General features: G+C 45.3%; 1 protein-coding gene across 1 annotated transcript in view; it reads right to left on the reverse strand.

Moving 5' to 3' along the window:
- REX1BD (required for excision 1-B domain containing) overlaps window positions 1–18,782 on the reverse strand; it is a 52,119-nt gene extending 33,337 nt beyond the window's left edge. Inside the window, exon 1 of the mRNA XM_069740536.1 lies at window positions 18,660–18,782. Coding sequence (XP_069596637.1) covers window positions 18,660–18,662 — 3 coding nt within the window. The 5' untranslated portion in view covers window positions 18,663–18,782. The remainder of the gene's footprint in view (window positions 1–18,659) is intronic.
- Between the last annotated feature and the right edge of the window lie 6,052 nt (window positions 18,783–24,834).

The following is a 24,834-nucleotide window of genomic DNA, read 5'->3' on the forward strand; positions in this document are numbered from 1 at the left end:
CTTACCATTCTACCAAAGTGGATGGGACTTCTAGAAAACTTACCGTATTTACCCTGTGTAAATTGACCTGTAGTGCGGGTTTCAAATCCGCAGCATGTCAATTTATCTAGTGAGAACACTGAGTTTTCCGTACAGATTTTCAACATAGACTTACATTAGAAGTAGAAAATCCACAGCTAAAAAATGAACATGTTTTTAGTGCACTTCCATGGCGCAAATGCATAAAAAAACGCATGTAATCTGCATGAAAGTATAGCAATAATGTTTTCTCAAAGCAAAAAAAGTCTTAGTTACTCACCGGTTAATGGTGTTTTTCAGAGTCCATGACAGCACCACAGAGAGAGGGGATCCGCCCTTCAGGAACAGGAAACCTACAGATACATAAGGGCGGCACGTCTCCCACACATCAGTTGGTTTACAGAGCACAAGAGGACCACCAAGGTTAACAACATAATTTATATACAACGATACTACTGCTAACTATTCACCACGAGTGGACTATACAAAAAAAGGAAGAGGTGTACACCCAGAACTTAAGACGGGAGGGTATGTACGGTTGCTATCATGGACTCTGAAAAACACTGGTAACCGGTGAGTAAGACTTTATCGGTCGTCCATGACAGCACCACAGAGAGAATTACAGGGAGGGACTACGGCTTGCAGCACCCTTACACAGAGAGGTCAGAAGAGGCACCCAGGTTTTTTCTATAGTGGTTATAGAAAGTGTTTGGAGAAGACCAAGTAGCAGCCTTACAAATTTGGTCGATCGACACCTCCAACCTTTCTGCCCACGAGGCCGCCATAGCTCTAGTGGAATGCGCTTTTAGACCTCCAGGTGCCGGTTTGCCTTTTGAGATGTATGCCAGCGAAATAGCCTCCCTGATCCATCTAGCTAATGTAGATTTTGATGCTCTATGACCTTTCCCGCTACCCTGATAGGACACGAATGGGGCGTTATCTATTTTCCAAGGATCAGTCACTGCTAGATACTCCAGGATACATCTTTTTACATCTAAAGTGTGTAGTTTCCTTTCCTTATCATTAGTAGGATTAGGGAGAAAAGTTGGAAGAACTATTTCCTGTGTTCTGTGGAACCTGGACACTACCTTAGGAAGATATGCTGGATCAGGGGACAGTATCACTCTATCATCCCTAAGTTGCATGTAAGGGGGAACCCTGGATAACGCCTGGTTGTCGCCTATCCTACGCGCTGACGTTAGGGCCACCAGGAAGGCTACTTTAAGAGACAGATTTTTAATAGAGGCTGAAGAAATTGGCTCAAATGGGGCCTCTGTCATGGCTGAGAGGACTAGGTTTAGGTCCCACGGCATGACCCTATTCTTCACCATTGGCCTAGACCGTTTTGTCACCCTGATGAATCTGCTGACCCAGTAATTTTCGGCAATGTTGCAGTCAAAGAGGGCCCCTAAGGCTGACACCTGTACTTTAAGAGTATTTGGAGATAACCCCACATCCAACCCCTGTTGCAAGAATTCCAAAATCTGGTCTATTGGTGTTGACTGACCAGCTACTACCCGAGTTTTGAAGAAATCTCTTCCAAATCCTGACAAATTTTTGTGGTGATTATTTTTCTGCTCTTCAGCAGAGTGTTAATGAGGCCCGGAGAGAACCCCCTATCTTTTAACAGTGCCCGCTCAAAATTCACGCCGTCAGATGAAGGCCAACCGCCGCCCCTATATAATTTAACTGGTGCTACCGCTACACAATGCTCCCATCGTATTATTCCCTACCGTCTGTCGCACACACGACTGACATAGTCTCTTAGGGTAGGCGTCCGGCAAAGGGCAACCGCATAGTGCGCACTCCTTATTCTTTACTTTACTAGCGCGTTTTTTCCTCTAAGGAAATAAACATAGGAAAAGACTGCATCAGGGTACGTTCACGAAGATCTGTTACCCAGGCAGTAGCGGTAGGTACCGGATTACTGGGGGAGCGGACCGGATCCTTCAGTCTAGATTTGCGACTGGGCTGGTTACTGCGTCCGTGGGTCTTCAGCTGGGGGTTTGCATGGGACCTTTCTGAGGCTCTGTCCTGCTCCAGCAGACCGACGGCAGCTTCTGGCTCATCCATAGCTGCAGATGGGCTCACAAGCAGCCTTGCAACGTTCTGTTCGGCTACATATAGCTCTTCCCCCGGATCCGGATTCTGTGCAGGTGTGTGGCCAGGGTATCCATCCCTCCCCGTGCCGGTCACTGCCCCGCCCCCTATGGCCTCTGACCACTCCCCACGCTGCCATCGCTGCATGAGGCCGCAGCACAGCGGCGCTCCTAGCAGAAGCCGGCGTTTGACTTCCGGTCCCAGCCCCGCCCCCTGCGTGTCACTTCCGGTACCGGACAGCACGTACAGGGATGCGCCGGGAGCTGGGGTACAGCGCCGTCGGCCAATCCCCGCCGCACGCCATCGCTGCACGCGGCCGCAGCATAGCGGCGTTCGCAGCAGAAGCCGGCCTGCATCCAACCTCCGGTCCCGTCCCCGCCCCCTGCCGCGTCACTTCCACCCGGAAAGAGCGCACAGGGATGTGCTGGGAAGCCTGGACACGGCGCCACCGACCAACTCCGCCGCACACCGCCCTGCCGGGGGACGATGACCAGATTCAGGGGTAGTCGAGGCACCAGGAGACTGGACAGACCCCCGAGGGGAAGAAAATACTTACCTTCACTGGCATCTGGAGACGGACCTCCTCTGGATTCCGCTCCTCCCTGCACCGCTCACTGTCGTGGAGCTCTACCCGGACCCACCGTGGTGCTTCCAGGGACCCGAACTGCCCGAGGTAGGAGACCCCCTCGCTACCTGAGTTGGACAGCCAGCCTGGGTATTTACAGATAAAACTGCAGATATCTGTAGGGCAACCTGTCCTACAGGAACAGGAAACCAACTGATGCGTGGGAGAGGTGCCTTATGTATCTGTAGGTTTCCTGTTCCTGAAGGGCAGATCCCCCCTCTCTCTGTGGTGCTGTCATGGACGACCGATAAACAGGAATTATCAAAAACAGCTTTATTTAAAGCATGACATACCAAAAAGACAAAAAAGGCAGCATCAAAAAACACACCTAAAAAAGAACACAGAAAACGCCATAAAAAACCACAAGTAACCTAATTTAAATAATAGGTGCAGAAATTCTACAATATCAAAAACTCACCAAAAGCTCATTATGGGAATGTAGCCTTAAGCCTCCTTCATGTGTCAGTGTCTCCGGTACGTGTGGTGACAGTTTTCACATGTACCGGAGACACTTACACACGTAGACCCATTCAAATGAATGGGTCTGTGCACATGTCAGTGTGTTTCCATGGACCGTGTGTCCGTGGGCAAAACACGCTGACATATCCATTTTCTTTATCAGTAGAACGGGCCACAAAACGTCCCACACGCGTGTCATCAATGTGACACGAACCGGCGCATGGGAAAAAGTGGTACAGTTCATGCTGTTAACATGTGACGGGTGCTGAAGGCAGCTCATATAATTGCCGCATGGTCTCTCTGAGATCAGCGCGACCATGCGACAATGAGGAGAGTTGTATTTGGCACCCACTGTATACATCGTGTATACAATATATAATTAAAAATAAAAAATGGCATGGGCTCCCATGTAATTTTCATAACCAGCAGAGGGAAAGTCAACCACTGGGGGCCGATTTTAATAATCTGGGAAAGTGGCCAATATCCCAAAAGGTTCTCAAGCTATTAATAACAGCTCACAGCTGTTTGCTTAGCCTTTACTTGTTAAGTTTACAGGAGACCCCAGAGAAAAAATGAAGTAGGGTCCCCCTATAAAGTCAAACCAGCAAAGGCTAAGCAACAGCTGTGGGCTGATATTAATAGCCTTGGAAGGGGCCAGAGATATTGCCCCCCCCAAGGCTAAGAACATCAGCCCTACAAATGGTGCATCAATAAATCTAGCGCTTAGCCTCACGATGCTAGCGGTGACGTCATGAAGGATACTCGGCTGAACTGAGCGTGAAAAACGCTGGCTGTGACCTGCGGTAACCTCTATTACATTACCACTCATCACTGAAGCTGCTGTTATGAACAGGTAATTCAGAACCACAATGGACCTTGAAGTTCAGAGCACACAAAGTGACCTGACAATTACCAAAAACATAGGACGAGCTCTGAGACATGGAAACTCTGCTGACCGCAATCCCTAATCCTATCACACCACACTAGAGGTAGCCGTGGATTGCGCCTAGCGCTCCCTATGCAACTCGGCACAGCCTGAGAAACTAACTAGCCCTGAAGATAGAAAAATAAGCCTACCTTGCCTCAGAGAAATTCCCCAAAGGAAAAGGCAGCCCCCCACATATAATGACTGTGAGTAAAGATGAAAATACAAACACAGAGATGAAATAGATTTAGCAAAGTGAGGCCCGACTTACTGAATAGACCGAGGATAGGAAAGATAGCTTTGCGGTCAACACAAAAACCTACAAACAACCACGCAGAGGGGCAAAAAGACCCTCCGCACCGACTAACGGTACGGAGGTGCTCCCTCTGCGTCTCAGAGCTTCCAGCAAGCAAGAAAAACCAATATAGCAAGCTGGACAGAAAATATAGCAAACAAAAGTAACACAAGCAGAACTTAGCTTATGCAGGATAGACAGGCCACAGGAACGATCCAGGAGGAAGCAAGACCAATACTAGAACATTGACTGAAGGCCAGGATCAAAGCACCAGGTGGAGTTAAATAGAGCAGCACCTAACGACTTAACCTCATCACCTGAGGAAGGAAACTCAGAAGCTGCAGTACCACTCTCATCCACCAAAGGAAGCTCATAGACAGAACCAGCCGAAGTACCACTCACGACCACAGGAGGGAGCTTGGCCACAGAATTCACAACAGTACCCCCCCCTTGAGGAGGGGTCACCGAACCCTCACCAGAGCCCCCAGGCCGACCAGGATGAGCCACATGAAAGGCACGAACCAGATCGGCAGCATGGACATCAGAGGCAAAGACCCAGGAATTATCTTCCTGACCATAACCTTTCCACTTAACCAGATACTGGAGTTTCCGTCTCGAAACACGAGAATCCAAAATCTTCTCCACTATATACTCCAATTCCCCTTCAACCAAAACCGGAGAAGGAGGATCAATAGATGGAACCACAGGTGCCACGTATCTCCGCAACAATGACCTATGGAACACGTTATGGATGGAAAAAGAAGCTGGAAGAGTCAAACGAAAAGACACAGGATTAAGAACCTCAGAAATCCTATATGGACCAATGAAACAAGGCTTAAATTTAGAAGAGGAAACCTTCATAGGAATATAACGAGATGACAACCAAACCAAATCCCCAACACGAAGTCGGGGACCCACACAGCGCCTGCGGTTAGTGAAACGTTGAGCCTTCTCCTGGGACAAAGTCAAATTGTCCACTACATGAGTCCAAATCTGCTGCAACCTATCCACCACAGTATCCACACCAGGACAGTCCGAAGACTCAACCTTCCCTGAAGAGAAACGAGGGTGGAACCCAGAATTGCAGAAAAACGGCGAAACCAAAGTAGCCGAGCTGGCTCGAATATTAAGGGCGAACTCAGCCAAAGGCAAAAAGGACACCCAATCATCCTGATCAGCAGAAACAAAACATCTCAGATATGTTTCCAAGGTCTGATTGGTTCGTTCAGTCTGGCCATTTGTCTGAGGATGGAAAGCCGAGGAAAAAGACAAATGAATGCCCATCCTAGCACAAAAGGCTCGCCAAAACCTCGAAACAAACTGGGAACCTCTGTCAGAAACGATGTTCTCTGGAATGCCATGTAAACGAACCACATGCTGGAAAAACAATGGCACCAAATCAGAGGAGGAAGGCAATTTAGACAAGGGTACCAAATGGAGCAACTTAGAGAAGCGATCACAAACCACCCAAATGACCGACATTCTTTGAGAGGCGGGGAGATCCGAAATAAAATCCATAGAGATGTGTGTCCAAGGCCTCTTCGGGACCGGCAAGGGCAAAAGCAACCCACTGGCACGAGAACAGCAGGGCTTAGCCCGAGCACAAATCCCACAGGACTGCACAAAAGAACGCATATCCCGCGACAGAGACGGTCACCAAAAGGGTCTAGCCACCAAATCTCTGGTACCAAAGATTCCAGGATGACCAGCCAACACCGAACAATGAACCTCAGAGATAACTTTATTTGTCCACCTATCAGGGACAAACAGTTTCTCCGCTGGGCAACGGTCAGGTCTATTAGCCTGAAATTTTTGCAGCACCCGCCGCAAATCAGGGGAGATGGCAGACAAAATTACCCCCTCTTTGAGAATACCCGCCGGCTCAGGCAAACCCGGAGAATCGGGCACAAAACTCCTAGACAGGGCATCCGCCTTCACATTTTTAGAGCCCGGAAGGTACGAAACCACAAAGTCAAAACGGGAGAAAAACAGCGACCAACGAGCCTGTCTAGGATTCAACCGTTTGGCAGACTCGAGATAAGTCAAGTTCTTGTGATCAGTCAAGACCACCACGCGGTGCTTAGCTCCTTCAATCCAATGACGCCACTCCTCGAATGCCCACTTCATGGCTAGCAACTCTCGATTGCCAACATCATAATTTCGCTCAGCAGGCGAAAATTTCCTGGAAAAGAAGGCGCATGGTTTCATCACCGAGCAATCAGAACTTCTCTGCGACAAAACAGCCCCTGCTCCAATTTCAGAAGCATCAACCTCGACCTGGAACGGAAGCGAAACATCTGGTTGGCACAACACAGGGGCAGAAGAAAAACGACGCTTCAACTCCTGAAAAGCTTCCACAGCAGCAGAAGACCAATTGACCACATCAGCACCCTTCTTGGTTAAATCAGTCAACGGTTTAGCAATACTAGAAAAATTATTGATGAAGCGACGATAAAAATTAGCAAAGCCCAGGAACTTCTGCAGACTCTTCAGAGATGTTGGCTGAGTCCAATCATAAATGGCCTGAACTTTAACAGGGTCCATCTCGATAGTAGAAGGAGAAAAAATGAACCCCAAAAATGAAACCTTCTGAACACCAAAGAGACACTTTGACCCCTTCACAAACAAGGAATTAGCACGCAGGACCTGGAACGCCATTCTGACCTGCTTCACATGAGACTCCCAATCATCCGAGAAGACCAAAATATCATCCAAGTATACAATCAGGAATTTATCCAGGTACTCTCGGAAGATGTCATGAATAAAGGACTGAAACACTGATGGAGCATTAGAAAGCCCGAATGGCATAACCAGGTACTCAAAATGGCCTTCGGGCGTATTAAATGCTGTTTTCCATTCATCGCCCCGTTTAATACGCACAAGATTATACTCACCACGAAGATCTATCTTGGTGAACCAACTAGCCCCCTTAATCCGAGCAAACAAATCAGACAGCAGCGGCAAGGGGTACTGAAATTTGACCGTAATTTTATTTAGAAGGCGGTAATCAATACAAGGTCTCAGCGAGCCATCCTTCTTGGCCACAAAAAAGAACCCCGCTCCCAATAGCGACGATGACGGGCGAATATGACCCTTCTGCAAAGACTGCTTCACGTAACTCCGCATAGCGGCGTGCTCAGGTACAGATAAATTAAACAGTCGATCCTTAGGAAACTTACTACCAGGAATCAAATCGATAGCACAATCACAATCCCTATGCGGAGGTAGGGCATTGGACTTGGGCTCATCGAATACATCCCGGTAATCAGACAAGAACTCTGGGACCTCAGAAGGGGTGGATGATGAGATAGACAGAAATGGAACATCACCATGTACCCCCTGACAACCCCAGCTGGACACAGACATAGATTTCCAATCTAATACTGGGTTATGGACTTGTAGCCATGGCAACCCCAACACCACCACATCATGCAGATTATGCAACACCAAAAAGCGAATATCCTCCTGGTGCGCAGGAGCCATGCACATGGTCAGCTGGGTCCAATACTGAGGCTTATTCTTGGCCAAAGGCGTAGCATCAATTCCTCTCAATGGAATAGGACACTGCAAGGGCTCCAAGACAAACCCACAGCACCTAGCAAACTCCAAGTCCATCAAATTCAGGGCAGCGCCTGAATCCAGAAATGCCATGACAGAATGGGAAGACAAAGAGCAGATCAAAGTAACGGACAAAAGAAATTTCGACTGTACCGTACCAATGGTGGCGGACCTAGCGAACCGCTTAGTGCGCTTAGGACAATCGGAGATAGCATGAGTGGAATCACCACAGTAGAAACACAGCCCATTCTGACGTTTGTGTTCTTGCCTTTCAGCTCTGGTCAAATTCATATCGCACTGCATAGGCTCAGGTTTATGCTCAGATAATACCGCCAAATGGTGCACAGATTTACGCTCACGCAAGCGTTGACCGATCTGAATGGCCAAAGACATAGACTCATTCAGACCAGCAGGCATAGGAAATCCCACCATGACATCTTTAAGGGCTTCAGAGAGACCCTTTCTGAAAATAGCTGCCAGCGCACATTCATTCCATTGAGTGAGCACGGACCACTTTCTAAACTTCTGACAATAAATCTCTATCTCATCCTGACCCCGACACAGAGCCAGCAAATTTTTCTCTGCCTGATCCACTGAATTAGGTTCGTCGTACAGCAATCCGAGCGCCAGAAAAAACGCACCAATATTACATAATGCAGGATCTCCTGGCGCAAGGGAAAATGCCCAGTCTTGAGGGTCGCCACGTAATAAAGAAATAATGATCTTAACTTGTTGAACTGGGTCACCAGAGGAGCGGGGTTTCAAAGCCAGAAATAGTTTACAATTATTTTTAAAATTCAAAAACTTAGCTCTATCTCCAGAAAATAACTCAGGAATAGGAATTTTAGGTTCTAACATAGGATTCTGAACCACTAAATCTTGAATGTTCTGTACACTTATAGTGAGATTATCCATCAAAGAGGACAGACCCTGAATGTCCATGTCCACACCTGTGTTCTGAACCACCCAGATGTAAAGGGGAAAAGATAGACAGAACACAGTGCAAAGAAAAAAAAATGGTCTCAGAACTTCTCTTTTCCCTCTATTGAGAAGCATTAGTACTTTGGGCCTCCAGTACTGTTATGAACAGGTAATTCAGAACCACAATGGACCTTGAAGTTCAGAGCACACAAAGTGACCTGACAATTACCAAAAACATAGGACGAGCTCTGAGACGTGGAAACTCTGCTGACCGCAATCCCTAATCCTATCACACCACACTAGAGGTAGCCGTGGATTGCGCCTAACGCTCTCTATGCAACTCGGCACAGCCTGAGAAACTAACTAGCCCTGTAGAAAAATAAGCCTACCTTGCCTCAGAGAAATTCCCCAAAGGAAAAGGCAGCCCCCCACATATAATCACTGTGAGTAAAGATGAAAATACAAACACAGAGATGAAATAGATTTAGCAAAGTGAGGCCCGACTTACTGAATAGACCGAGGATAGGAAAGATAGCTTTGCGGTCAACACAAAAACCTACAAACAACCACGCAGAGGGGCAAAAAGACCCTCCGCACCGACTAACGGTACGGAGGTGCTCCCTCTGCGTCTCAGAGCTTCCAGCAAGCAAGAAAAACCAATATAGCAAGCTGGACAGAAAATATAGCAAACAAAAGTAACACAAGCAGAACTTAGCTTATGCAGGATAGACAGGCCACAGGAACGATCCAGGAGGAAGCAAGACCAATACTAGAACATTGACTGGAGGCCAGGATCAAAGCACCAGGTGGAGTTAAATAGAGCAGCACCTAACGACTTAACCTCATCACCTGAGGAAGGAAACTCAGAAGCCGCAGTACCACTCTCATCCACCAAAGGAAGCTCATAGACAGAACCAGCCGAAGTACCACTCACGACCACAGGAGGGAGCTTGGCCACAGAATTCACAACAAGCTGCGTCCCAAGCTCAGCTCAGTGTCTCCTGGATTCCTGGCTGAGCAGTCGCACCATGTCACCGCTCGACCAAGCATTCCTGATGGAGCAGAGATGGAGTTGTTCGTGGGACAAATGGATTGTCGTCGGACAGGTGAAGAATATGGTGTTTTACTATTTTATTTTTTCCAGTAATAAATAAGAAGGTGGGGTGTGCTTATTTCAAATAGTTTGTCTTTCTTTCAATTAAAGGACTTTATTCTGGCTGTGTATTTTTACAATATGACTGGGGTTAGTAATGGAGGCGTCTTATAGATGCCTCTCCATTACTTACCTATGGGCTTGATGTCAGCAGCCATAAAACAGCTGACAACAACCCTATTATCCCACTTGCCACCGCACCAAGGCAAGTGGGAAGAGTGAAGCTAAGCGCCAGTTTTCATCCATCTTCTGGATGCGCCATTTCTGGGGCGGATGAGGGGGATGCTCTTAGCCTGGGAGGGAGGCCAATACACCCGTGGGCAGGCTTGGTCTACCACTGTAGTTTTCTTTACTTGTACATTAAAAAACAAGAAGGGGTGTAAGTTTCTAAAGGAACTCCTCTATGACATCCAAATATCAAGATTCAACCATATAAAGCGCATATATTTTTGCAATCTATGGACCTCATAATAATACATGGGGCTTCATGTCCAACATGACTGTGTTAAATGGAACCTGTGCACTGATCCACATTGCTGCCAATCTACTGGCAGCAAGAATCAGAGTGGCTCCATTACTGCAGCCCTGTATATTTTACTGGGAAACGACGCAGTGTTTCAGAGAAAACAAATGTTGAAGCTGCTTCTTCCCGCCCCATCCTCCTTGAGTGACAGGTCTCCTCTCCCTGCCTCCAGTACATGCCCTAGCCATACTGTCAACGGGTCCCATGTCAGTGCATGTGCTGAGCAAAGTGACACTCTCCCAGCTTACACCGCCAAAAACAAAAAATACAAGCCCCACGAGGCTCCAGCAACGTAAAAAAAGGAATGGGTCTCAGAAAAGGTGACACACATCAAGTTTTTGTTATGTTTTAATTTAAAAAAAACAACAACACAACAATAAAAAATATAAAAGGCGGCATCTCCTCAGTCACACTGGGAGAAGGAAGCTGGCAAGTCATACTATTTATATAGTAAAATAATGGCTGCCATTCACAACTACATCAGTTCTGGCGATATAGCAGAAAAAATGGCTATGGCAGGAAGGGGTTAAACAATGTATAGTGTGTGCATGTAGTGTGTGTATGCAGTGTGTGCGTAGTGTATGCAGTGTGTGCGTAGTGTGTATTAAATGTGTGTAGTGTATGCAGTATGTAGTGTGTAGTGTATATGGTGTGTGTCCATGTAGTGTATTCAGTGTATGCACAGTATGTTTGTGTGCAGTATGTGTAGGAATGTGTGTAGTGAATGCAGTGTGTGTGTAGTGTATGCAGTATGTATGTAGTGTGTGAGTAGTGTATGCAGTATATGTAGTGTGTGTGTAGTGTATGCAGTATATGCAGTGTGTATGTGCAGTGTGTATCTAGTGTGCGCAGTATGTGTGTATCTAGTGTATGTGTAGTAAGTGTGTGCAGTGTATGCAGTATATGTGCAGTATGTAGTGTGTATGTGTAGTGTGTGCAATATGTGTGTATCTAGTGTGTGTAGTGTATGTCGTGTGTGTATGTGTATGCAGTATGTAGTGTATGCAGTGTGTGGTGTGTGTGTAGAGTGTGCAGTATATGTGTAGTGTGTGCAATATGTGTGTATCTAGTGTGTGTAGTAAGTGTGTGTAGTGTATGTCGTGTGTGTATGTGTATGCAGTATGTAGTGTATGCAGTGTATGGTGTGTGTGTAGAGTGTGCAGTATATGTGTAGTGTGTGCAATATGTGTGTATCTAGTGTGTGTAGTAAGTGTGTGTAGTGTATGTCGTGTGTGTATGTGTAGTGTGTGCAGTATGTAGTGTATGTGGTGTGTGCAGTATATGTGTAGTATGTGTGTATCTAGTGTGTGTAGTAAGTGTGTGTAGTGTATGTCGTGTATGTGTAGTGTGTGCAGTATGTAGTGTATGTGGTGTGTGCAGTATATGTGTAATATAAATGTAATGTAATATAATGTAATATAAAGCTGTTCTGCCCTGTATGCACACATGGATTTTTCCTCTCTGAACCCTGTTCACACAGGTTATATACAGATGATCAGGTTTTTAAATACATCAGATAGGGATTGCATACATTAGTTAGGACTGCTCTGATAAGGGTATACCGTGAAGATTGGTAGAGCAGCTTAGTATACATTTTTTGCAAAAAACGTATCAACCAAATACCCTGTTTTTTACATCTTTTACTAGCACTTGCGGATTACTGCAACATTTTTCCAAACTGAGTGTTTTTGGTTTTACTATTCTCTTTTGTGTCTTCAGGTTTCTTGGTGGTGTGTGAACATGATCATACAGACTTGTTCACTGTGCAGGTAGCCCATGTGTTCCTGTTTCCATAATTGTTCTCTTGTGTCTACAAGACTGGGGGGTTCCACCACTCCTCTTGGGCTATCTGCACAAAAGCTGTTCTGCCCTGTATGCACACATGGATTTTTCCTCTCTGAACCCTGTTCACACAGGTTATATACAGATGATCAGGTTTTTAAATACATCAGATAGGGATTGCATACATTAGTTAGGACTGCTCTGATAAGGGTATACCGTGAAGATTGGTAGAGCAGCTTAGTATACATTTTTTGCAAAAAACGTATCAACCAAATACTCTGTTTTTTACATCTTTTACTAGCACTTGCGGATTACTGCAACATTTTTCCAAACTGAGTGTTTTTGGTTTTACTATTCTCTTTTGTGTCTTCAGGTTTCTTGGTGGTGTGTGAACATGATCATACAGACTTGTTCACTGTGCAGGTAGCCCATGTGTTCCTGTTTCCATAATTGTTCTCTTGTGTCTACAAGACTGGGGGGTTCCACCACTCCTCTTGGGCTATCTGCACAAAAGCTGTTCTGCCCTGTATGCACACATGGATTTTTCCTCTCTGAACCCTGTTCACACAGGTTATATACAGATGATCAGGTTTTTAAATACATCAGATAGGGATTGCATACATTAGTTAGGACTGCTCTGATAAGGGTATACCGTGAAGATTGGTAGAGCAGCTTAGTATACATTTTTTGCAAAAAACGTATCAACCAAATACCCTGTTTTTTACATCTTTTACTAGCACTTGCGGATTACTGCAACATTTTTCCAAACTGAGTGTTTTTGGTTTTACTATTCTCTTTTGTGTCTTCAGGTTTCTTGGTGGTGTGTGAACATGATCATACAGACTTGTTCACTGTGCAGGTAGCCCATGTGTTCCTGTTTCCATAATTGTTCTCTTGTGTCTACAAGACTGGGGGGTTCCACCACTCCTCTTGGGCTATCTGCACAAAAGCTGTTCTGCCCTGTATGCACACATGGATTTTTCCTCTCTGAACCCTGTTCACACAGGTTATATACAGATGATCAGGTTTTTAAATACATCAGATAGGGATTGCATACATTAGTTAGGACTGCTCTGATAAGGGTATACCGTGAAGATTGGTAGAGCAGCTTAGTATACATTTTTTGCAAAAAACGTATCAACCAAATACCCTGTTTTTTACATCTTTTACTAGCACTTGCGGATTACTGCAACATTTTTCCAAACTGAGTGTTTTTGGTTTTACTATTCTCTTTTGTGTCTTCAGGTTTCTTGGTGGTGTGTGAACATGATCATACAGACTTGTTCACTGTGCAGGTAGCCCATGTGTTCCTGTTTCCATAATTGTTCTCTTGTGTCTACAAGACTGGGGGGTTCCACCACTCCTCTTGGGCTATCTGCACAAAAGCTGTTCTGCCCTGTATGCACACATGGATTTTTCCTCTCTGAACCCTGTTCACACAGGTTATATACAGATGATCAGGTTTTTAAATACATCAGATAGGGATTGCATACATTAGTTAGGACTGCTCTGATAAGGGTATACCGTGAAGATTGGTAGAGCAGCTTAGTATACATTTTTTGCAAAAAACGTATCAACCAAATACCCTGTTTTTTACATCTTTTACTAGCACTTGCGGATTACTGCAACATTTTTCCAAACTGAGTGTTTTTGGTTTTACTATTCTCTTTTGTGTCTTCAGGTTTCTTGGTGGTGTGTGAACATGATCATACAGACTTGTTCACTGTGCAGGTAGCCCATGTGTTCCTGTTTCCATAATTGTTCTCTTGTGTCTACAAGACTGGGGGGTTCCACCACTCCTCTTGGGCTATCTGCACAAAAGCTGTTCTGCCCTGTATGCACACATGGATTTTTCCTCTCTGAACCCTGTTCACACAGGTTATATACAGATGATCAGGTTTTTAAATACATCAGATAGGGATTGCATACATTAGTTAGGACTGCTCTGATAAGGGTATACCGTGAAGATTGGTAGAGCAGCTTAGTATACATTTTTTGCAAAAAACGTATCAACCAAATACCCTGTTTTTTACATCTTTTACTAGCACTTGCGGATTACTGCAACATTTTTCCAAACTGAGTGTTTTTGGTTTTACTATTCTCTTTTGTGTCTTCAGGTTTCTTGGTGGTGTGTGAACATGATCATACAGACTTGTTCACTGTGCAGGTAGCCCATGTGTTCCTGTTTCCATAATTGTTCTCTTGTGTCTACAAGACTGGGGGGTTCCACCACTCCTCTTGGGCTATCTGCACAAAAGCTGTTCTGCCCTGTATGCACACATGGATTTTTCCTCTCTGAACCCTGTTCACACAGGTTATATACAGATGATCAGGTTTTTAAATACATCAGATAGGGATTGCATACATTAGTTAGGACTGCTCTGATAAGGGTATACCGTGAAGATTGGTAGAGCAGCTTAGTATACATTTTTTGCAAAAAACGTATCAACCAAATACCCTGTTTTTTACATCTTTTACTAGCACTTGCGGATTACTGCAACATTTTTCCAAACTGAGTGTTTTTGGTTTTACTATTCTCTTTTGTGTCTTCAGGTTTCTTGGTGGTGTGTGAACATGATCATACAGACTTGTTCACTGTGCAGGTAGCCCATGTGTTCCTGTTTCCATAATTGTTCTCTTGTGTCTACAAGACTGGGGGGTTCCACCACTCCTCTTGGGCTATCTGCACAAAAGCTGTTCTGCCCTGTATGCACACATGGATTTTTCCTCTCTGAACCCTGTTCACACAGGTTATATACAGATGATCAGGTTTTTAAATACATCAGATAGGGATTGCATACATTAGTTAGGACTGCTCTGATAAGGGTATACCGTGAAGATTGGTAGAGCAGCTTAGTATACATTTTTTGCAAAAAACGTATCAACCAAATACCCTGTTTTTTACATCTTTTACTAGCACTTGCGGATTACTGCAACATTTTTCCAAACTGAGTGTTTTTGGTTTTACTATTCTCTTTTGTGTCTTCAGGTTTCTTGGTGGTGTGTGAACATGATCATACAGACTTGTTCACTGTGCAGGTAGCCCATGTGTTCCTGTTTCCATAATTGTTCTCTTGTGTCTACAAGACTGGGGGGTTCCACCACTCCTCTTGGGCTATCTGCACAAAAGCTGTTCTGCCCTGTATGCACACATGGATTTTTCCTCTCTGAACCCTGTTCACACAGGTTATATACAGATGATCAGGTTTTTAAATACATCAGATAGGGATTGCATACATTAGTTAGGACTGCTCTGATAAGGGTATACCGTGAAGATTGGTAGAGCAGCTTAGTATACATTTTTTGCAAAAAACGTATCAACCAAATACCCTGTTTTTTACATCTTTTACTAGCACTTGCGGATTACTGCAACATTTTTCCAAACTGAGTGTTTTTGGTTTTACTATTCTCTTTTGTGTCTTCAGGTTTCTTGGTGGTGTGTGAACATGATCATACAGACTTGTTCACTGTGCAGGTAGCCCATGTGTTCCTGTTTCCATATGTAGTGTGTGTGTAGTGTATGCAGTATATGCAGTGTGTATGTGCAGTGTGTATCTAGTGTGCGCAGTATGTGTGTATCTAGTGTATGTGTAGTAAGTGTGTGCAGTGTATGCAGTATATGTGCAGTATGTAGTGTGTATGTGTAGTGTGTGCAATATGTGTGTATCTAGTGTGTGTAGTGTATGTCGTGTGTGTATGTGTATGCAGTATGTAGTGTATGCAGTGTGTGGTGTGTGTGTAGAGTGTGCAGTATATGTGTAGTGTGTGCAATATGTGTGTATCTAGTGTGTGTAGTAAGTGTGTGTAGTGTATGTCGTGTGTGTATGTGTATGCAGTATGTAGTGTATGCAGTGTATGGTGTGTGTGTAGAGTGTGCAGTATATGTGTAGTGTGTGCAATATGTGTGTATCTAGTGTGTGTAGTAAGTGTGTGTAGTGTATGTCGTGTGTGTATGTGTAGTGTGTGCAGTATGTAGTGTATGTGGTGTGTGCAGTATATGTGTAGTATGTGTGTATCTAGTGTGTGTAGTAAGTGTGTGTAGTGTATGTCGTGTATGTGTAGTGTGTGCAGTATGTAGTGTATGTGGTGTGTGCAGTATATGTGTAATATGTGTGTATCTAGTGTGTGTAGTGTATGCAGTGTGTGCAATATGTGTGTATCTAGTGTGTGTAGTGTATGTCGTGTGTGTATGCAGGGTGTGTGGTGTATGCAGTGTGTGCAATATGTGTGTAGTGTAGTGTGTGTATGTAGGGTGTGTGGTGTATGCAGTGTGTGCAATATGTGTGTATCTAGTGTGTGTAGTGTAGTAAGTGTGTGTATGCAGGGTGTGTGGTGTATGCAGTGTGTGCAATATGTGTGTATCTAGTGTGTGTAGTGTATGTCGTGTGTGTATGCAGTGTGTGCAATATGTGTGTATCTAGTGTGTGTGGTGTATGCAGTGTGTGCAATATGTGTGTATCTAGTGTGTGTAGTGTATGCAGTGTGTGCGATATGTGTGTATCTAGTGTGTGTAGTGTATGTCGTGTGTGTATGCAGTGTGTGTGGTGTATGCAGTGTGTGCAATATGTGTGTATCTAGTGTGTGTATGCAGGGTGTGTGGTGTATGCAGTGTGTGCAATATGTGTGTATCTAGTGTGTGTAGTGTATGTCGTGTGTGTATGCAGTGTGTGCAATATGTGTGTATCTAGTGTGTGTGGTGTATGCAGTGTGTGCAATATGTGTGTATCTAGTGTGTGTAGTGTATGTCGTGTGTGTATGCAGTGTGTGTGGTGTATGCAGTGTGTGCAATATGTGTGTATCTAGTGTGTGTATGTGTAGTGTGTGCAGTATGTAGTGTATGTGGTGTGTGCAGTATATGTGTAGTATGTGTGTATCTAGTGTGTGTAGTGTATGCAGTGTGTGCAATATGTGTGTATCTAGTGTGTGTATGTGTAGTGTGTGCAGTATGTAGTGTATGTGGTGTGTGCAGTATATGTGTAGTATGTGTGTATCTAGTGTGTGTAGTGTATGCAGTGTATGCGATATGTGTGTATCTAGTGTGTGTAGTGTATGTCGTGTGTGTATGCAGTGTGTGTGGTGTATGCAGTGTGTGCAATATGTGTGTATCTAGTGTGTGTATGTGTAGTGTGTGCAGTATGTAGTGTATGTGGTGTGTGCAGTATATGTGTAGTATGTGTGTATCTAGTGTGTGTAGTGTATGCAGTGTGTGCAATATGTGTGTATCTAGTGTGTGTAGTGTATGTCGTGTGTGTATGCAGGGTGTGTGGTGTATGCAGTGTGTGCAATATGTGTGTATCTAGTGTGTGTAGTGTATGTCGTGTGTGTATGCAGTGTGTGTGGTGTATGCAGTGTGTGCAATATGTGTGTATCTAGTGTGTGTATGTGTAGTGTGTGCAGTATGTAGTGTATGTGGTGTGTGCAGTATATGTGTAGTATGTGTGTATCTAGTGTGTGTAGTGTATGCAGTGTGTGCAATATGTGTGTATCTAGTGTGTGTAGTGTATGTCGTGTGTGTATGCAGGGTGTGTGGTGTATGCAGTGTGTGCAATATGTGTGTATCTAGTGTGTGTAGTGTATGCAGTGTGTGCGATATGTGTGTATCTAGTGTGTGTAGTGTATGTCGTGTGTGTATGCAGTGTGTGTGGTGTATGCAGTGTGTGCAATATGTGTGTATCTAGTGTGTGTATGTGTAGTGTGTGCAGTATGTAGTGTATGTGGTGTGTGCAGTATATGTGTAGTATGTGTGTATCTAGTGTGTGTAGTGTATGCAGTGTGTGCAATATGTGTGTATCTAGTGTGTGTAGTGTATGTCGTGTGTGTATGCAGGGTGTGTGGTGTATGCAGTGTGTGCAATATGTGTGTAGTGTATGTCGTGTGTGTATGCAGGGTGTGTGGTGTATGCAGTGTGTGCAATATGTGTGTATCTAGTGTGTGTAGTGTAGTAAGTGTGTGTATGCAGGGTGTGTGGTGTGTGTCCTGCTCAGTGATACACTGTCGGTGTGTTCCCGAGTATGACACAGCTCGGACATGACACTACACATTACTGACCACTGGGGGGCACTATCCCAGCAAGACTGATCCGGGTGGGAAAGCAGCATCCCGAACAGTGCACAACAGCCAGCTACACTGGAAAATCTCCCCTAATCTGAAGTGGCCGATACCAGGGAACAATAGCTTGTGCGGGTTTCTTCCTCCATAGGAATAACACTCGGCTTCACCACTGTCCTTCATATCTAACCAACATGCAGGTAGATTGCTGGGAGTACCGTGTACAGGCTGGCACTGCCCCTCATAGCTCACCATTGTACCACCCAGGCCACGGGCACGACCTCCTGTGCACGGTCATGAACACCATCAAAGACTGAGCTCTTCCCCAAACAATCAAGAAGAAAACTGCACAACTGCACATTCGTCAATGACCCAGGAGCGCCCTCTAGTACACGGAGGACTCATTGCAAGTCCAAAAAGCAGAAAGCGGAAACAGCTCTGTCTATGGCTGATAATCCTACGTTATATGTCTGTGTCACAGCAGCTAGGGTTCAGTCACAGCTTAAGGCCGCGACCCGGATGTAGCAGCACACATCTTTCTTCCAATGCTCGCACCGTGCCACTACTGCAGTGTAAGGCTATGTTCACAAAATCCAAAATCCGCAGTGAAAACCCGTCGCGGTTTTTACTGCGGATTTATCGCGGTTTTTACTGCGTTTTCTTCTGCGGATTTTCATCTGCAGTTTTCTATTGGAGCAGGTGAAAATCCGCAGAAAAGAAGTGACATGCTGCGGAATGTAATCCGCAGCGTTTCCGCGCGTTTTTTTCCGCAGCATGTGCACAGCGTTTTTTGTTTCACATAGGCTTACATTGGACTGTAAACTCATGGGAACCGGCTGCAGATCCGCAGCGGTCAAATCCGCTGTGGATCCGCAGCAAAATCCGCAAAGTGTGAATATAGCCTAAGGCTATGTGCCCATGATCCAGAAGTGGCAGCGCTTTGGTAGCAGAGCATCTTCTATTGCACGCAGGTGATTCTGCATGTGATCACTGAATGGTGCGGATTCACGGCGTCCAATCCATTCTATGGCCGGCCTCACACTTAGCGTAGGGAAATACGGTCCATTTTTTACAGGCGTAATATGCAGAAAAGTTCCTGAACAGTCATACGTATTCAACACGAGGATGCGATTTTTTCTCAATGGGCTCAAATACTCGTGAAAACATATATACAGTTTGTGTGTGTGCGTGTGTGTGTGTTTGTGTGTGTCATTGAGACATATATATTATATATACATTTATACATAATACAGAGCTAGGTAGCAGAAAAGCCGGTAATTCAATTGCCGACTTTTGCTATCTCCTTATAGCAAAGCCCGACAGGATATGAGACATGGTTTACATACAGTAAACCATTTCATATCCCTTATTTTTTAACATATTCCTCTTTGGTAATGTTAGGAGTGTCTGTGTGCAAAATTTGGGAGCTCTAGGTGTTAAAATAAAGGGTTAAATCACGGAAAAAACTGGCATGGGCTCCTGCGCAATTTTCTCCACCAGAATGGGAAAGCCAGTGACTGAGGGCAGATATTAACGGCCTAGAGAGGGACCATGGTTATTACCCCCCCTTCCCCACCCCCGGCTAAAAGCATCTGCCCCCAGCCACCCCAGAAAAGGCGCCTCTCTCTTCCCACTCCGCTGTAGCGGTGGGATATGGGGTAATAAAGGGTTAATGCCACCTTGCTATTGTAAGGTCACATTAAGCCTGGTTAATAATGGAGAGGTGTCAATAAGACACCTATCCATTATTAATCCAATATTAATAAAGGGTTAAAAAACACACACACATTAGGAAAAATGTGTTTTAATGAAATAAATACAAATGGGGTTTTAACAGCTTTATTATACGCTCAATCGAAGGTGAGGTAAGCCCACCGGCATCAGGGGCTTATCTACAGCATTCTGGAATGTATTCTGTAATGCTGTAGTTAAGCCCCTGATGTATCCTGAAAGAGGAGAAAAAGAGGTTAGATTATACTCACCCAGGGGCGGTCCGGTACGGTCCGGGGCCTCCCATCTTCTTACGATCACGTCCTCTTCTAGTCTTCATGCCGCGGCTCCGGCGCAGGCGTACTTTATCTCCCTGTTGAGGGCAGAGCAAAGTACTGCAGTGCGCAGGGAAAGGTCAGAGAGGCCCAGCGCCTGTGCACTGCAGTACTTTGCTCTGCCCTCAACAGGGAGATAAAGTACGCCTGCGCAGGAGCCGCAGTGTGAAGACAAGAAGAGGACATGATCGTAAGATGGGAGGCCCCGGACCGGACCGCGACGCCCATCGGATCGGAACGCCCGCCCAGGTGAGTATAATCTAACCTCTTTTTCTTATCTTTCAGGATACATTGGGGGCTCATCTACAACATTACAGAATGCTGTAGATAAGCCCCTGATGCCGGTGGGCTTAGCTCATCTTCCATTTTGGGGGTGACAGGTTCCCTTTAAATATAAATATATATATATGTGTGTCTCATACTGATATAAATATATACATATTTAAACAGAAAAAAGTAGAAGAACACTAGTAATATCAGCAGCTGATGGATCACTTCAATCATGAATGCAAGAAACCTTTCCAGACCTGCTCAACAAAAACAAGCAATATATGACAGTTAGTGTTGAGCGATACCGTCCGATACTTGAAAGTATCGGTATCGGATAGTATCGGCCGATACCCGAAAAATATCGGATATCGCCGATACCGATATCCGATACCGATACAAGTCAATGGGACATCAAGTATCGGAAGGTATTCTCATGGTTCCCAGGGTCTGAAGGAGAGGAAACTCTCCTTCAGGCCCTGGGATCCATAGGGATGTGTAAAATAAAGAATTAAAATAAAAAATATTGATATATTTACCTCTCCGGCGGCCCCTGAACTCAGCGCGGGTAACCGGCAGGCTTCGTTGTTCAAAATCAGCGCTTTTAGGACCTGAGAATCACGTCCCGGCTTCTGATTGGTCGCGGGCCGCCCATGTGACCGCCACGCGACCAATCACAAGCCGCGACGTCACCGCAAGCTATTAACGCGCTCATTTTTAAAAATGAGCGCGTTAATAGCTTGCGGTGACGTCGCGGCTTGTGATTGGTCGCGTGGCCGCGACCAATCACAAGCCGCTACGTCTTTGAAAGCCATTAACGCGCTCATTTTTAAAAATGAGCGCGTTAATAGCTTGCGGTGACGTCGCGGCTTGTGATTGGTCGCGTGGCCGCGACCAATCACAAGCCGCTACGTCTTTGAAAGCCATTAACGCGCTCATTTTTAAAAATGAGCGCGTTAATAGCTTGCGGTGACGTCGCGGCTTGTGATTGGTCGCGTGGCGGTCACATGGGCGGCCCGCGACCAATCAGAAGCCGGGACGTGATTCTCAGGTCCTAAAAGCGCTGATTTTGAACAACGAAGCCTGCCGGTTACCCGCGCTGAGTCCAGGGGCTGCCGGAGAGGTAAATATATCAATATTTTTTATTTTAATTCTTTATTTTACACATCTCTATGTATCCGATACCCGATACCACAAAAGTATCAGATCTCGGTATCGGAATTCCGATACCGCAAGTATCGGCCGATACCCGATACTTGCGGTATCGGAATGCTCAACACTAATGACAGTAGGTTGTAGAAGAAAAAGATGTGGCACTCACCAAGTTGTGTGCATTAAAGTCCTTTTATTTTCCCATTGCTTGGGCTGAGGACAAAACTTCACGGACGGCAGGTACACAACTTGCACACAACTTGGTGAGTGCCACATCTTTTTCTTCTACAACCTACTGATAGAATAGGTATATATATATATACATACCTACCTATTCTGTGTGTAGACATTTTATCTATTCTAAACTGTCAGTGTGATTTTACTGTACACCGCACTGAATTACCAGCTTTTCTATAAAACACCGCTGCGTATTTCTCGCAAGTCACACTGCTGGTCCGTGTGTAATCTGTATTTTTCTCGCCCCCATAAACTTTCATTGGCAGATTTTTTTTGCAATACACTGACAAACGCAGCATGCTGCAATTTTCTACGCCCGTAAAATACTGCCGAGAAATATACGTCAGATAGGAGCTGCCCCATAGAGAAACATTGGTCAGTGTGCAATGCGTTATTTTTGCGCCTCTCATACGTCCATATTCCTCTCTAGTGTGACCCCGGTCTATGGGTGAGATCTCTAGCAGAGACGCTACAGATGTAGACATGCTGCGGTTTGGAGAGGTACGCCATATGTCTGTCTCCGCAGATAAGCCACGGGCTTCTGTGGACGCATAGTGGATGTGGGATTTCTAGAATCCATGCTGTAACATCTGGCCACTGCGGGTTTGCTGCCGCATACGTATGCAGCGTCCAACCTACAACGCCGGATCGTGGGCACGTACCCTAAGGTGCTTTCACTCTGTGTTCTTGCCCATGCTCAGTGACCCAATCGGGTCTTGTGTCTGAACACCCAGCAAAATTGGATTCAGGAGCATGCTCTGACAGGGCCATTGAGTATAATGGTGCTGACAGAGTCAGCGTGTGCTCCGACGCAAAGCATTTCTGGGCGTATGTGCCTACTGGAGACTGATACCCAAACATGGTTTTATGGGAGTGTGGATTAGGTTTGTGACTGTCACATGTAACCTATAAGTAGATTTATATATACCTGCTGCTCAGAACATTCTCTATATGCAGGTTACCTGTGGCAATCACAAGCCCAACCTAGAGGCTACGTGCACACGTTGCGGAAAAGTTCTGCGATTTTTCCGAACTGATTTTGGTAAATCCGCAGGTAAACCACACTGCGGCTTACCTGCGGAATTACAGCGCATTTACCACGTTTTTTTTTTGTGGATTTTACCTGCGATTTTACACCTGTGGATTCCTATTATGGAGCAGGTGTAAACCGCTGCGGAATCCGCACAAAGAATTGACATGCTGCGGAATAAACGCTACGTTTGCGCGCGTATTTTTCTGCATGTGCACTGCGGATTTTGTTTTCCATGTTTACATGGTACTGTAAACTCAGGGAAAACTGCTGCAGATCTGCAGCAAAATACGCAACGTGTGCACCTTAATTCTTGGGCCGGTTTCCTGACATTCCCAGTACCAGAGATATGTGTCCATGTGCGTATTACTTGCGGCATACGTGGCAACCGTGTGCCACATCAGTACCACACACAACGGTGCCAGGGAAGCAGAGGTACAGTTAGCGCTGTTCCCCGATGCTGAAGACAGCTTCCATCATTCTCCCATGCTCTGCCGGCGATCGGCGCAAACAGGTGAGAATGAGTTATATTGAACTGATAACAGCAACAGCTCCCATCAGCCCACACCTGCTGCCACTAATAACAGTGAGAGCAGAAGCGGTTGATGGAAGTATTCATCACCCGCCTCCGGCGCTATAATTAAAAAAAATAAAAAGTGAGGGGGTCCCGCCGTTTTTGACAACCAGTCAAGCTAAAGCAGACAGCTGTGGACTGGCATGCACAGGCTAGTAAGGAGCCATGGATATTGCCCCCGGCAACCTTAAGAAAATAGCATCCCACAGCTGCACAGAAAAGGCACATCTATTAGATGCACCAAATCTGGTGCTTTGCCCGGCTCTTCCCACTTGCCCTGTAATGGTGGCAAGTGGGGTTCATATTGGTGAGGTTGATGTCACCTTGGTATTGTCCAGTGACATCAAGCCCACAGCTTAGTAATGGAGAAGCATCTATAAGACACCTAACCATTACTAGTCCTATAGTTATATGGTAAAGGCATAGCCTGAATAAAGTCCTTTATTTGAAATAAAACAAAACAGTTTTTCATCTTCATTTATAAATAACACACACCATTATACTCCCCTAACGCCTAATTCCACTGAATCCCTTGTCTCCTGCAATAAAACAAAAACAACAATATACCTCACCTGTCCGTCGTTCTGTCAAACATTATATAATCCATGTTCAGTTTTCAACCTGGACAGTGCCAAGATGCGACCGTCCAGGCTGAGAACCACTGGTGAATGAGATGCTGCGAGCTCAGCATCAGTGACTGGCAGTGACATTATCAAGGTTACTGCCGGTCAATGAGACTGCATGCAGCCAGGCTGAGAACTACAGTGACCTCGGCACCGTGAGAAAGTCAGTCATGATGTCACCGCAGTTCAGCTCAGTGAGTTCACTATTTTTTAGGCTGGGGGGGGAAGGGGAGTGGGGTGTCAATATCCATGGCCCCTTACTAGCCTGAAAACACCAGCTCCCAGCTTTCTGCTTTAGCAAGGCAAATTGTCAAAAATGGGGGGACCTCACAACAGATTTTTATTTAAAAAGAAAACACATGGGGTCCCCTCTTTTCTTAATAATCAGTCTTGCCAACGCTGTTTAGGGTTGGAGCCTGCAGTTTTTGCCTGGCTGGTTATCAAAACTACGGGGGAACCCTTTTAGTCATAAAATAAAGTTTCAAAATGGCACCTGCGC

Source organism: Ranitomeya imitator, chromosome 1 (assembly GCF_032444005.1).
Source record: "Ranitomeya imitator isolate aRanImi1 chromosome 1, aRanImi1.pri, whole genome shotgun sequence".
Taxonomy (NCBI): domain Eukaryota; kingdom Metazoa; phylum Chordata; class Amphibia; order Anura; family Dendrobatidae; genus Ranitomeya; species Ranitomeya imitator.